Raw genomic sequence first — 15,162 nt, 5'->3', positions numbered from 1 at the left:
ATGTTTGTGTCCATGCAAGTATCAGACTGTACATGTGTGGACGCTTTACTTTCTGTGTTTGTTGTGTATGTATGTGTTTGTGCATCTTTGTATGTTTCCTATGAATGTTGCTTTTGAATTGTGCGTATTTGAATACCTCTTTGTGTGTGTGCGTGCGTGCATGTTTGTGTGTGTGCGCACACTATCCATGGATATTTAATGTGTGTGTGATTAATAATAGAGATAGAGGCAGGCTGCCAGTTGTACCAGGGTCAGATAGAGACAGAAATACTCAGGACACATGAGGACAGACATTGTGCCTGAGGACATATATTATACCTGGAGGACATACTCTATATTACACCTGGAGAACATATATTACATCTGGAGGACATATATTATACCTGGAGGACAGACATTACACCTGGGGGACATATAGTACACCTGTAGGACATACTCTATATTACACCTGGAGGACATATATTACACCTGGAGGACATATATTACACCTGGAGGACATATATTACACCTGGAGAACATATATTACACCTGGAGAACATATATTACACCTGGAGAACATATATTACACCTGTAGGACATACTCTATATTACACCTGGAGGACATATATTACACCTGGAGGACATATATTACACCTGGAGGACATATATTACACCTGGAGAACATATATTACACCTGGAGGACATATATTACACCTGGAGAACATATATTACACCTGGAGAACATATATTACACCTGGAGGACATATATTACACCTGGAGGACATATATTACACCTGGAGGACATATATTACACAGAGAGGACGTCTAGAGGACCACTAGAGGTCAGAGAGGACGTCTAGAGGACCACTAGAGGTCAGAGAGGACGTCTAGAGGACCACTAGACGTCAGGGAGAACACCTAGAGGTCATCAAACAGGGAACTTTCTGATTCTCAGACGGCTTCTCCACCCATTCAGCTATGGCCACCCCTGGAACACAGATGCTACACATTGAGGTCAGACAGCAGAACAGACACTCAGGACACCTGGATGACAGACAGGACACCTGGATGACAGACAGGAGGACAGAGAGGACAGACTGCAGGATAAAGTGAAAGAAGGAATGGGATGGATAGATGGATTGACGGATAGATGAGTTGAAGGATAGTTGAAGTGAGGGATGGGAAAGGATGGATGGATGAAGTGATGGTAAGGTGGATGGATGGATAGACGAATGGACAGTGTCTGGTGGATGAAGTACAGCTACGCTAATACAGTGACAGTCACATCTGTGTGTGTGTGTGTGCGTGTGTGTGTGCGCGTGCGTGATGATCAGAGTCTTGGCAGTACTGATATTTTTGAAAGAGCAGTTACCTTGAAGCAATATGTGCAAACAACTCTTTCTATCTGTCGCTCCCTCACTCTGTATTTTCATGCTGTGATATCATTGAGGTGAGTGGGTGGCGTGCGTGTGTGTGTGTGTGTGTGTGGGTGGTGTGAGCAAAGAGAGGCTATTGCGTGGGAAAGAAGTACCATTGAGGTACACATTTCCGGTGTGAATATGTATGTGTGTGAAGAGAATTACAAACCTTTTGATCAGTGTAGGTATGAATTCACCTCCAGAATAGAGTAGATTTCACCAGACCCAGGCTGCAGAAACATTGCCTTTGTGTTACATCACGTTGTGTGTGTGTGTGTGTGTGTGTGTGTGTGTGTGTGTGTGTGTGTGTGTGTGTGTGTGTGTGTGTGTGTGTGTGTGTGTGTGTGTGTGTGTGTGTGTGTGTGTGTGTTCACAACGATACATACATATCGTGGCACTATATATTGTTACACCCCTAGTAGATACTGCGTCTTGTTACAGTATCTTAATTCAGCCAATAGCAAACTGATATGATGCAGAAAACAAGATACAGCTTGTGAAATGAGAAAGGGCCGTGACCAGTGTTGGGCAAGTTACTTTAAATTAGTAACTTAATTACTTAACTAGTTACTGCTGTCAAAGAGTAACTGCTTTACTTTATAGGTATTGCATTATAAAAGTTACTAGTTACATTTGCGTTATTTGTTTTTGCTTCAATGTTAATGTTTTTCTTTGTGTGGTCACAAAATGACAACTCCCAACTTTCATCTGTTGTAACTCACTATGATGAAAAGTAGTAGACTTAGGACATCATGTCAACAACAATATACCTTGAAATAAGTCTTTCTGGATTTCTTTATTATTATTCTTACAGAACAAAATACATCCAGACAGACATCAGAAATCTTCTCCTCAAACATCACATGTCCAAATATTCACACATATACTCCGCAATCGATTCACAAAAAAAACATATATCACATCAGCATCAAAGTTTTTCTGGAGCAGACTGGTCAACATGATCGGGAATGTTGAAGTGTCATTGACGTGAGTGAAAAATCTTAAGAAGTTAGCCTTTCTGCGTTGCTCCAACTCATTTTGGACTGTGCCAGGCGGTCGACACTCCAAAATAGAACCAAGCTCTGAGAGATGCGTCAACATGTTTTGATGTGCCAAATTGATGCTTCCAGTGTGGCTGCAGCCATTGTAAACAATGTTTGTTTGATAACGTGCGTCTGACACTTTCAGTGTGTCAACTCCTAAAGACCTGTACTTCACTGCACACCGGAGAAGACAGATATATATATTTTTTACCAGCAAGTTAGAAGAGTCCTCCAGGATTAAAAAAAACATCTGTTTGGTTAAATGGCCTGCAGTATTAAATATAAATACTGCATTAAAAATAAAGACAATGATTACATGAGGGGCACAAACTGGAGCCACAGTAGGATTCATAGTGGTAGTGGTAGTAACATCACCATATCTTATAGACTGTTGGTAACATTATTAGACAAACATTTGTTTTGTGCACTACATTGATTAGTTGCCTTGGCATGCACCCCTGAGGCTTACTATTTACATACACTGTGTGTGTGTGTGTGTGTGTGTGTGTGTGTGTGTGTGTGTGTGTGTGTGTGTGTGTGTGTGTGTGTGTGTGTGTGTGTGTGTGTGTGTGTGTGTGTGTGTGTGTGTGTGTGTGTGTGTGTGTGTGTGTGTGTGTGTGTGTGTGTGTGTGTGTGCGCGTGCGTGTGTGCATGTTATTTTTAGCTCACTCTGTTCCTCTTGCCTGTCAGTGAAGCTGACATTGATGGAAGTGGAGATAAGGGCCTCCCTGTGTGTTGCCGGTTGCACATGTTCCTCCGCAATTCACCATTAACACCCTGGAAACGGCAACACATTTACCAAATGTCTATTTGGAACTGCAACAATTCACTGTTTTCCAACTCGAGACACAAAATGGTACTCATATTTTGGGAGCATGATTCGTGGTCAGTCAGAGCAGCTCATAGGTCCAGTACCCAATCATTCAATCAATAAGTCATCAGTGGGTCATCCTACAAACCAATCAGTTGGTCAGTCATCCTGCCAATCAGTCAGTAAGTCAGTCATGCTACTGTACTAATCAGTCGGCCGGTCAGTCACCCTTGAGTCTCATGGTCTCTGCCGGGTGGAAACCTCATGGAAACCTCACCTTCGAGCTTGTAGATCTGCTACTTTCGATACTTTTGCGTGACGCCGTAGTATGTTCAAGTAGTAGTTGTTGCGAAAAAAACAGCAAAAGTTAAAATATGGAGAGGTGGGCAGGTTTCTGCCCGACAGCAACGATATGTAAACATGCAAATAAGTGGTCCACGTAGCAGAGGAACTGTGCACGTGTGTGCATGTGTGCCTGATGTTTAGCCCAAGAATCATTTAATTTGATGATTTGAATTTGAACTAATTATCTTTTCTCTCTCCCTCTCTCTCCCTCTCTCTCTCTCTCTCTCTCCCCAGTGTGTTGTTTTGTGGTTCACAAGCGTTGCCATGAGTTCGTCACGTTTTGCTGTCCAGGGGCTGATAAGGGGCCTGCCTCAGATGTAAGTATATATATGAATTATATATCGTATTTAATAATTGTGTGAATGATTCAAAATAGAGATGACTATGAAGAGAGAGAACATGAGCTACAGTATATGGGCTCAATCTCCCCCATTCTAGGCGTGTCATAATGGGCGAACGTTCAACCAAACATAACAGATCTACAAGTTCACAACACATCACATATGATGTCCATCAAAGTACTGTATATAGGGATTATGTGGTTCAAATGTGTGAGTGGGCATGAGAACATTTTCAGTTAAAGGGAACCTTTTACAAATTAAATTCACAATCACAGTCCAGAGTTAGCCTGTCCCACTGTTGCTCTTATTCACTAATATACCATCTTTTTTGGGGGGGGGGTCTTTTATGCCTTTATTTATAGCATAGTAGACTGACAGGAAATGGGGAGAGAAATGGGGAGAGAGATGGGGAGTGACATGCAGCAATTCAAAGGTAACCCTAACCCGATGTCAGGTTGGAATTGTAGCCTAGGGTACCTGGACCACCACGGTGCGGCCCAGGCCAATAATATACCAAAATACAAAATACTAACAGTTTTCTGAAAATCTTATGTTGCTATGTCAGTGGTTCTCAAACCTTTTTCATGTCAAGGGACCCCCAAAATTCTATGTATTTGGCCACGACCCCCCCATCTAAAAAAAATGGGGGGGTCGGGGGGTATTTTAACTAAAACAATTTTTTGTTCAAATATGTGCATTCAAAGATTTGCACAAATTCTTAGGAGTTTAAATAAAAATAGCAGATCTACTTATACAGTATGAGCTTGTATATCTGCTATTTTTGAATAGCCAGAGTATAAAATAATGCTTTTTAAGCTCGAATCTAAAATGACACAGATGCGTTCCCGGTCTTAATGGGTTAATCCATTAAGACCGAGAAAGCATCTCTGGGATTTTAAGATTTCTTTGGCTATTGAAGAAATTGCAGATATACAAGCTCACAGCGTGGCACAGAGTTCCGCGCTGTGAGCTTGTAGATCTTGTAGCTCTTTGAATATATATAATTTATGTTTTTTAACTATGATCTGTGCTTCTGGGGGGTCCCTGGAAAAACACATTGGGGGGGGGGGGGGGTCCGTGGCCAAATACATATCATTTTGTGGGTCTTTGAGATGTAAAAGTTGGAGCACCACTGATATAGAAACATACTGTTAGGATTTAAATGTTCCTTTAAAAATGTATATATTCAAATAATTATTTGCACACATTTTCAAGATTTTTAAAAAATAGCCAAAGAAATCTTAAAATGACACAGATGCGTTTCCGGATTGAATGGGAGACTGTAGATTAGGGTCCCAGAGATAAAGATCACATCAAATCAGGGTCCCTGGCCAAATGCTTATCAAACTGGGGGTCCATGAAATTAAAAAGGTTGAGAATCACTGAACTAGAGTATCGATAATAATTGTTTGGTATTTTTGCATTGATATTATCATTAATTTGTTATAATGTATTAGTTTGTAACGTGTCAATTAGTGGGTTCAACCAGAAGGTCGGGAAAGTGGTACGGAAAGTGGAAGCAAAAGATCAAAAGATTTTAAAACAATTTGTTCAAGCTCTGACAAAATGGATTAGTCATGATCGATTTAACAATGAAATTGACACATTTTGCGCCTTCGTAGAATCAATAGTGTATTGAGCAATGAAACAATCATGTATTGATCAATGAAACAATCGTGTATTGTGTGAATTGACACAGTATATAGTAAAGACATATACAGTAGCTTTGCATTTTGTATTCCAGTCGTTCTCAGAGAAAATCCAAATTACGTACAAATGTATAAACTGCTCCTAAATAGGTATACATATACTTTACAGTTAGCACATGTTTATCACCTTTCTTTCTAGCCAGGCCGATGGATCGGCCATAATGATTTTTTTGATGACATGATCATCGGTATCTGCAACTATTTATTGATAGTACACAGTTTAGAGTGACAGGAAACAGAGAGAGAGAGAGAGAGAGACTGGGAGTGACACGCAGCAAAGGTAGTCGGTCTCGGGAATCGAACCTGCGACTCGCTGTCAGGCTGCATTAGTGGATAATATGCATAATGTGGTATGTGCCTTAACCACTAGGCCAGTGACACCCCATTTGCAGATTTTTAACCACTTTCAACCTTGCATCCCTATTTTGGGCATGTGTTCATAGGCAATTCTTTTCAAAAGTAAAAAAAAAATAGCAGTTCCACAAGCTCACAGTGCGTCGCATTGTGAGCTTTTAGATCAGCAAAATTGTTCAATTATATTTTTTATTGTGATTATTTGCATTGATTTGTTTGCTTCTAAGTTTCATCAAATCGATTAGCACAGTTTGCACTTTTTTGACGAAATATCAGTCCAAACATCAGTGATTGTAATCGGAGGTCTAGGACTCGATATCGGCCTTGGACCCCAACATCTGTCATCAGTCAGGCTCCGCTCGAGTATGCCTCCAAAAAGTGACAGCAGTGGCATGTATTACAATGAACACTAAACTTTCTCACCCTTCTCTTTCATTTGCCCTCCCTAGCACCCTAAACTTAGTGTAGTATCCTCCTAAGCACCCTAAACGTGCAGTAGTATCCTCCTAAGCACCCTGTGTTGTGACTAGACTAGTGCTGTTGAAGTGCAGCATTTAACGTGCTGGTAAACATCCTGAAGGCTCCTTGTGTGCCTGAAACAGCATCACTATGCTCCTTTTGAAGTGTCCTTCAGACAGACAAGTGCAGTTGGGCAGACCCTCCCGGCAAAAAAAAAGGAAAAAGGCCATCACTCTTTTTATTCCTCCATTCTTTTCTTTCTACCCCCTCCCCTTCTTCTTTTCTCCACCTCCTCCGCTCAAATGTCATCCCGCTGTCTCACTCCCTCTATCCCTCATCTCTCCATCTCTCTCACCTCCTCAGTACTTCCTGCTTTTAAATGCCACTCAGCCTCAGGGGCGCTCTTAATTACGAGGCCCCGCCCCCCCCCACCATGACACTTCCTTAATGAGTTCATGCCCTTACGACCTCGCCTCCTGCCCAGCGGGATGATGGGTAATGATGTTCCAAACTGGCAGTACCGTGAGACAGGCAGTCACCTAGTTAGACTGACAGACAGTACAGACAGATGGATAGAAACATACATAGATACTGTATACAGATAAACCGATAAAGTACATACTGTATATTGTATACTGTACTGTATATTGTATACTGTACTGTATACGCAGATTTGCGACACTTTAATTAAACTAATCGATTATTTAAAAAAAATCGATAATTGATCCCTATTACTGTATGTCATTATAATATAAGTTTCAGAAAATGTCCAAAACAGCGAAAATAGCCGCTCTACAAACTCACAACGCGCCGCGAATCCGGGATGTGATGCGTTGTGACTTTATAGATCTGCAATTTTTGCTGTATACTGTACATACTATCTTTCTCTGTCGTATAAAGTAACGCATCAAATCATTTTTTTATATAAAAGAAAACGTGCACCTTGATTATTCGATTAATCGTCCAAAAAGTTAGCGATAGAAAAATCTCCAAGAAAAGAAACAATAATTACAGCCCTAGAACAGATAGATAAATAGTAGCTCAAATGTTAAGCTTAGAGCTATAAATAGAGATAATTATAGACCGCAGTGAATGCCAAGAGTAATATATAGATATAGATACTAGAGGGAGGGATAGAAAAGCGATGAGAGAGGAAGGATGGAGGGAAGAGAGACGGTTGGACTTGGATATAATTAGGGTTTTCCACTGCATGGTACCGGATCAACTCAACTCAAACTTTCACACACTCAGAGTGAAAGTAACACAGGTTTGCACAGTACTGTGTGAATACAGCAACGCATCGGCCAGATAGATAATTGAGACCTGGAACTGTCTCATTTTTAGATTTGAGCTAAAAAGCATTATTTTACACTTTGGGCTATTCAAAAATAGCAGATCTACAAGCTCGTAGCGCGGCACCGAGTGCCGCGCTACGAGCTTGTAGATCTGCTATTTTTGAAAATTCGTGAAAATTCGTGAAAATCTTTGAAAATATATATTTTTAAAACAAACATTTTTAACTCAAATCTTTGCTTCTGGGGGGTCCCTGGAACAAAATATTTTGATGGGGGTCCGCGGCCAAATACATATCATTTTGGGGGTCCTTGACATGAAAAAGTTTGAGAACCACTGATATAGAAACATACGTTTTTCAGAAAACTGTTGAGATTTAGGAGACATGTAGAATCGGCTTCAGGTCTCAATGGGTTAAATAAGATGGATGGATGAAGTCCTCTAAGAATGATTAAAGAGGCTATGGGTATTATACCCACTCTCTCACTCTCTCACTCACCTTCTCCTCTCTCATTGCCTTTGTCTGTCTCTCTCCTACAGTATGTTCTGTCAGCGCCCCGTCCCGTCCCTGTGTGTCACTGTCAGCTGTGTGTATGTTTAACCCATTCAATCCGCGAACGCATACTTGTGTCATTTTAGATTTTAGCCATAACCATTATTTTATACTTTGGGCTGTTCAAAAATAGCAGCGATACAAGCTCATAGCGGATCTACGAGCATGTAGATCTGCATTTCGCAAATCGCAAATCGCCCCGGTGTGTAAGGACCTTAACAGTTTTCTTTTTTAAACTTATGTTGCTATAATATCAGTGGTCCTTGACTTTTTTCATGTCAAGGACCCCCAAAATGTCCGCGGATCCCCCCATCTCAAAATATTTTGTTCCAGGGACCCCCACCAGAAGCAACGATTTGAGTTAAAAATGTATATATATATATTCAAAGATTTGCACACATTATCACAAAAATAGCAGATCTACAAGCTCATAGCACGGCACTCGGTGCCGTGCTATGAGCTTGTAGAACTGCTATTTTTTTTTATAGCCAAAGAAATCTTAAAATGACACGGATGCGTTCCCGGTCTTAATGGGTTAAAAGAAGAAGTCAATTATCCATGTGGGTTAATGGAATCTGTTCCCTGTGGGAGAGCACCAGGATGAGATATGAGAGCCTGTAATGAAGCCTACATTTCTAGCCTGCTGCACCAGTGGTTTATAGGCAAATAATGCGTTTGTGAGCAAGCAGTTCAGAACATTTCAGGTAAAAGGGAACCTTCGTCTCCATCAGGGGTGACATGTCCCCATTGTTTGAGCAACGCCGTTGCTCTTATTCACTGATGTCCTAAACAGAGAGACACCCCGTAGAGATTCTATAAGATACAAGACCATCTATTCTAGAGCAGTGGTTCTCAACCTTTTCAGGCCACCACGACCCCCCAAAATAATCAACTGGGGACATATTTGAACTGGGGAAGCCCCCACTCTGATAAGTACTTGGAATGTAGGAGTTGAGGCGTTTTGACTCGGTTCCACAGATAAATATTGTGAAAATAGCAGATCTACAAGCTCACAACTTTCAAAATGTTTGCGTCTTTTTTGATATTATTTGAGAATTCGTGAAAATGATTAGTTTTGATGCAGTAATGGTCTTTTTTCAATTCATCACCAACACTGAACACTGATCAGTGCGTCGCTTTGCAAGGTGGTGTCAGCACAATAACCCCAGCCGGCATTCTTGTAGTACATACATGCTACAGTGTATAATATGTGCAAAATACAATATGTGAAAGGGGTTTTGTCCTAAAAAGAAAGAGAATAAGGAGTCTGTTTACAGGCGGTTTTGTCAATGTTCAGGGCTCTGATAGCCTCTGGGGGGGAAATGATGCTGTGTCTTCTTGTGGTGACCTTGTGACACCGCAGGCACTTGCCTGTCCGCATCAGCACAAACACTCAATTGCTGGGGTGATATTTGTCCTTCAGAAGGCTTTTTGCTCTGCTCAAAAGCCTGTTGTTGTATGAGTGCACTAAGGATGTAGAAGGATTTCAGGAGGACCTTCTCCGAAACCTTGAATCTTCGCAGTAGTGATGGAGAGAGGGAGAGGGAGAGAGAGAGATTTGTGAACTGTCAGGAGAAGGATGCACTGAGAGATAATAATTATTATTTATGTATTTATTTTCTATCTATCTAGAAAAACAGCAGGTAGTAAGTATTATATTCAGAGAGAGACAGAATGCGAATGGGATGTTCCATTTGTAAGGAGCTTCATGTAGCATTTTAACTGAGTTAGCAGGTGGGCAGATCCACACACAGAGAGAGAGAGAGAGAGAGAGAGAGAGAGAATATACTATTCTCTCAAGCTATCTGCAATGAAAAAAAAAGCATCTGCCTTTGTTTCTCTCTCCCTTCCTCCCTTCTTTAGTCTCTGACTTTCTCCCTCCTCTCTCCTCATTTCTGCTTGTATTTTGCTCACCACTGACTGACTGACTGACTGATTGTCAACAATTTGCAGCATTGTCTTGTTGGATGGGATTTAGTGATCGGACTATGAGTCGTTCACGGTGGCTTCTCTAGACCACACAATGTGGTTAAACTGTGTATTTCATTTACCATTGTAAGCTGCAAGCTTCTCTGGCAATCAGGGGAATAGGAACAGACTGAACTCTTGACGTATCAGGGCCATGTACCTTCCATCACATTGACTTGATATTGAATTACATCGCTCATATAAATGATCGTGGTCTACCCGAAGTGAATGCGCCTCAACAACCAGGAAATGTGAAAGTAGTCAAGAGAATATGGAACTTCCTGATAATCTGTAATAATATCCGAATGTAAGAAGGCATTTTTTACACCAGTGTCATATTTATAGAAGTGTTTAAAAAGATAGCTATTTCTATTTGGCAAAAGAGACAGACGCCTGGATGCTTCAGTGAGACTTTCAGAGGGTGGTGGTGGTGGGGGGGGGGGGGGGGGGGGGTTGCAAGTGGGCGGTGACGAAGTCAAAGCCAGTATTCTTAATGAGCTGTTGTATGCGTCCACAGAAATCCAGCTTTTTATCAGTTACTGTACATGTACAGTTTTTATCAGTTCGTCAGAGGAAACTGATCTATGTTCAGACCCTGTAACTAGTCACACTTGTTCCTCATTGGCTGGCCTTGGTAAAAGAGGCGTTGATGTTGTAAGGTTGTAGATCTATGGTATGTTTGGTCTGCGGTACCATCGTACAATGAAGTATACACTAGGCTTTTAAAGTGACAGTACACACATTGCCTTCTGCCTTCTGGCATTGAACATATGAATACAATTTTTATTTCAGTTTGCTTTTGAGGCTTCATAATCACAAATTGCACAGGGCAGATATGACAAATAACTTAAATATGCAAAGAAATGACTGACACATTTAATGATTCTATACTTGTATTGTATACTTAAAAATAAATGCATTGTAGATCTTGTAGATCAGCTATTTTTGGAAAATGTTTAAAAATGTATGAACATTTTTCAACATGGAAACAATAATGACGATTATGCAAAAACAATTGCGATTATCTCAAATAATTGCGATTAGGCAATTATGTAATAATTGTGACAAGCCTAGCAGATACCCTGTTACATGTATTTTTCAGAATGGACACATTTTTTTTAAATGTATTTAAATACAGAATGAGATCATATTGACATCGGTTATCGGCCATAACAGCAATTATTATATTGGATATTGTTATCAGCCAGAAATGTCACATTGGTGCAACCAAACCCTAGTTTTATCTAACGATAGTACGATACAACGCAAAAGTACATTAACACATTCCACGCCAGAGTTTAATCTCATAATGTACTCACCAGTGCCAGCGTTTTATTGTTGTTTTTTAGTTTTTTTTTGCAACACCGCTAAAATCGCGCATTCAACTCTTTGTAAACACACAAGCGATCCGTCCGAGTCGACCTGTGAAGACCGCATGAAAATCTGATTCTTGTAGTTACAACGGTTTATGTTAAACAGCGATCAGCGACGAGAAAAACTACAACCGAGAAAATGGCGGATTGGTGTCATCTTTAGAATGGAAGTGGATGGGATCGGAAAAAACGGATCCCGGATAATTCCGTTTCCGGTGGTGCTACAATGAAATGTGTCGTATCGAACGAGGCCTGCAATGCAATGTGGACTTTGCATTGTTGGCGTAGATCTACGCAACTGGCACGTGGCGGCTTTAAATAGGTTCGCATAGATATACGCGACTGGCACTCAATGTGTTAATAAACACATGTATGACATAGTGTTTAGTCAGAATGCTGAAGAAAATGGTTATGGGACGTTTTTTGGACCACGTTTGAAACGCTGTCCAATTCGCTTTGCAATTTGCATATCCCGGTCTACAGCGGACACGGAAACAGCCCATTTGTGTTCTTGTATGTGTGAGTGGAAATGATCGGATACAGTAGGCGGGATCTGATAAGCCGTCTATTTGATTGATGAATGGGCCAAACAGCACAGTTTACCGAGACCACCCCTCCCCCATCTGATAACGCTGTCAGCGCTCTGTCTGATACAATAGCCTAGTTCAATTATTAGAGCATTAGAACCTCTGCGCTCCGGACAGGATTATATTACATAAAAATGTATAGCTTAATAAGAATGATATTCGCCATGTCTCTGAAACAGTGTAGTTGACAGTACCTTTCAAGGGGTTTAGCTTGCTGCGAGCTGATATGACTGTCATTTCTTGTTAAGTAATGCCCAATGATCATCTTCTAGGAGGGCTATAACAATTGGACAAATTGATATGTAAGAACACAATATTATAAGAAAGCATATGTCGTGCAGAGAAAAGAGCCAATAACAATAAATGGAGTGGTCAAAGTTTTCTCTCTTTATGTCTCTCTCTCTCTGTATCTCTCTCACCCCCTTTGTTTGTCTCTCTGTATCTCTCTCCCTTTGTCTTTCTCTTTCTCCCATTAGGTCTACGGTATATCTCTGTATCTCTCTTCCATATGTGTATCATTCGCTCTCTCCTTTTAGTCTCTCTCTGTCTCTGCATATTTCTCTCCCCCTTTACAGTCTCTCTCTCTCTCTCTCTCTCTCTCTCTGTATCTCTCTCTCTCTGTATCTCTCTCTCTCTCTCTCTCTCTCTCTCTCTCTCTCTCTCTCTCTCTCTCTCTCTCTCTCTGTCTCTCTCTGTATCTCTCTCTCTGTATCTCTCTCTCTCTCTCTCTCTCTCTCTCTCTCTCTCTCTCTCTCTCTCTCTCTCTCTCTCTCTCTCTCTCTCTCTGTATCTCTCTCTCTGTATCTCTCTCTCTGTATCTCTCTCTGTTCTTTCCTTTCTGTTTGTTACGGATCATCCTGTTATGCCAGAGAGATGTCATCCTCTGATTGGCTGTTGTCTCTCCATAACCCGAGGCAACTCACGGCCCTACTAAATCTGATTAGATATTCCTCCCACTTCCCCAAAACACCCACACAGCAGCAGTCAACACGCACCTACAGTACGCACACACACCACCACACACACACACGCACACACACACACACACACACACACACACACCCCCACACACACACACACACACACACACACACACACACACACACACACACACACACACACACACACACACACACACCTTGCACACAGATGGTGTCAAACTAAATCTAACAACAAAGCGTTTGTGGAAACAAATGGGAATTCGCATCCGATAGTGAGAGACTCGTTCCTGTGTGTGGACACACACACACACACACACACACACACACACACACACACACACACACACACACACACACACACACACACACACACACACACACACACCACCAACCCCAACCGCAATCCCTACTCCAACCCCAAAACCGTATCCCAAACCCAAACCCCAAGCCACAATCGTTATACTGTAGTTCTATATTTTTTTCTCCATGTGGGTTCTCTATAAAGATCAATAATTTACATTTGTTCTATACAGAGCCCTTTGACGGCCATATTTGAAGTGTGTCATTGCTATTGCCCAATAACTACCCACATCAGATTGAATAGACAATTTGACTGATAACGGACGTTGTTTTCATGACTTGTCTTTTAAGAAATGTTCAAAGGCTGTCTTACTGCTAGTCACCAGGCTTCTGTTAGATTCTGACGGACTCGAAAATATGTACAAGGCCCAGAATTAACTTGAGTACAAATATTTGCTCTGTCGACACGACACATAATGAAAGATGACAGGTCAAGCCCTCTTGCAGAGCAATAATGGATTTAATGGTGAGGGATTCGGTACAGCGTTTAGTTCTGGCATCTGGAACTTCTCTCTACAGCGATTAGTCGCCGCTGCCTCTTCTGTTATTGTTGTGGCTCAGATTTTCATCATAACACAGCAAAATCCTCAGTGTTGACTCAGTCTTAGACCTTGAAAATGAAAAAAAAAACACAAGATGGCGACCGAAGTGGGGGTGGGGGGGTTGGGTTTCGCAAGCAATCAAACCAAACCATCCATCACATATCAGTACACTATATATATATATATATTAGGGCTGGGACTCGATAAAAAAATGTAATCTAATTAATTAGAGGCTCTGTAATTAATTAATCGCATTTTAATCGCATATCAATATTTGACCTGAGAACAGTGAAAAGCAATTTTTCAAATGGATTTTGGCATAGTCTTTAAGTGCATGTACTCAAGAACTGTACCTAAGCACAATTTTGAGGTATTTGCACTTGACTCGAGTATTTCCAATTTCTAATACTTTTACTTTTACTCCACTATATCTCAAGAGGCAAATATTGTACTTTTACTCCACTACAATTATTTGAAAACTTTAGTTACTACCGTAGTTACTTTGTAGATTTCGATTATTATTACAAAACATACAGTAACCACTTAAGCCCTATATCGGCCATTTCAAAATAGCAGATCTACAAGCGCAACGCATTGTGAGATACATGCACATACACACATACACCAGCCTAGAGAACAGATAATATAATAGAATAGGTCTACTTATAGTGCAACTGCATGTCTGTCCACCTGTCACAGAGCATCATGGGAGATCTGATGCATGTTTGTGTGTGTGTGGGTGGGTGGGTGCTTGAGAGGTTGTTATGACTGATTCCGTAGGGAAACGATTGTTGGACCAAAACAATGGATGACAGAGCGGTACTAGACCAAAACAATGACCAACAATTTGTCAAGAATGGACTCCACAAAGAATGAGATGAATATAATGAGACACTGAAAACAACGTTGTGTGGCGGAATTGATTGATTGACAGGTACTGTGTTGGCTTCCTGTTTCAGTTTAACCCATTGAGACCTGAAGCCGATTCTACATGTCTCCTAAATCTCAACAGTTTTCTGAAAAACGTATGTTTCTATATCCGTGGTGCTCAATCTTTTTCATGTCCAGGACCCCCAAAAGGATATG

The 15,162-nt window shown here is 41.0% G+C and overlaps 1 protein-coding gene across 1 annotated transcript in view; it reads left to right on the top strand.

Moving 5' to 3' along the window:
- The window catches only part of prkcbb (protein kinase C, beta b), a 105,838-nt gene that overhangs the window by 40,613 nt on the left and 50,063 nt on the right, over positions 1–15,162 (top strand). The window contains 1 exon segment of the mRNA XM_080447719.1: positions 3,831–3,913. Within this exon segment, the coding sequence (XP_080303845.1) occupies positions 3,831–3,913 (83 nt within the window).

This window comes from Gymnoscopelus braueri, assembly GCF_963280865.1.
Source record: "Gymnoscopelus braueri genome assembly, chromosome: 13".
NCBI lineage: Eukaryota > Metazoa > Chordata > Actinopteri > Myctophiformes > Myctophidae > Gymnoscopelus > Gymnoscopelus braueri.
Note: the sequence above shows the minus strand (reverse complement) of the source record. Positions and strands in the feature narration are given on the sequence as shown.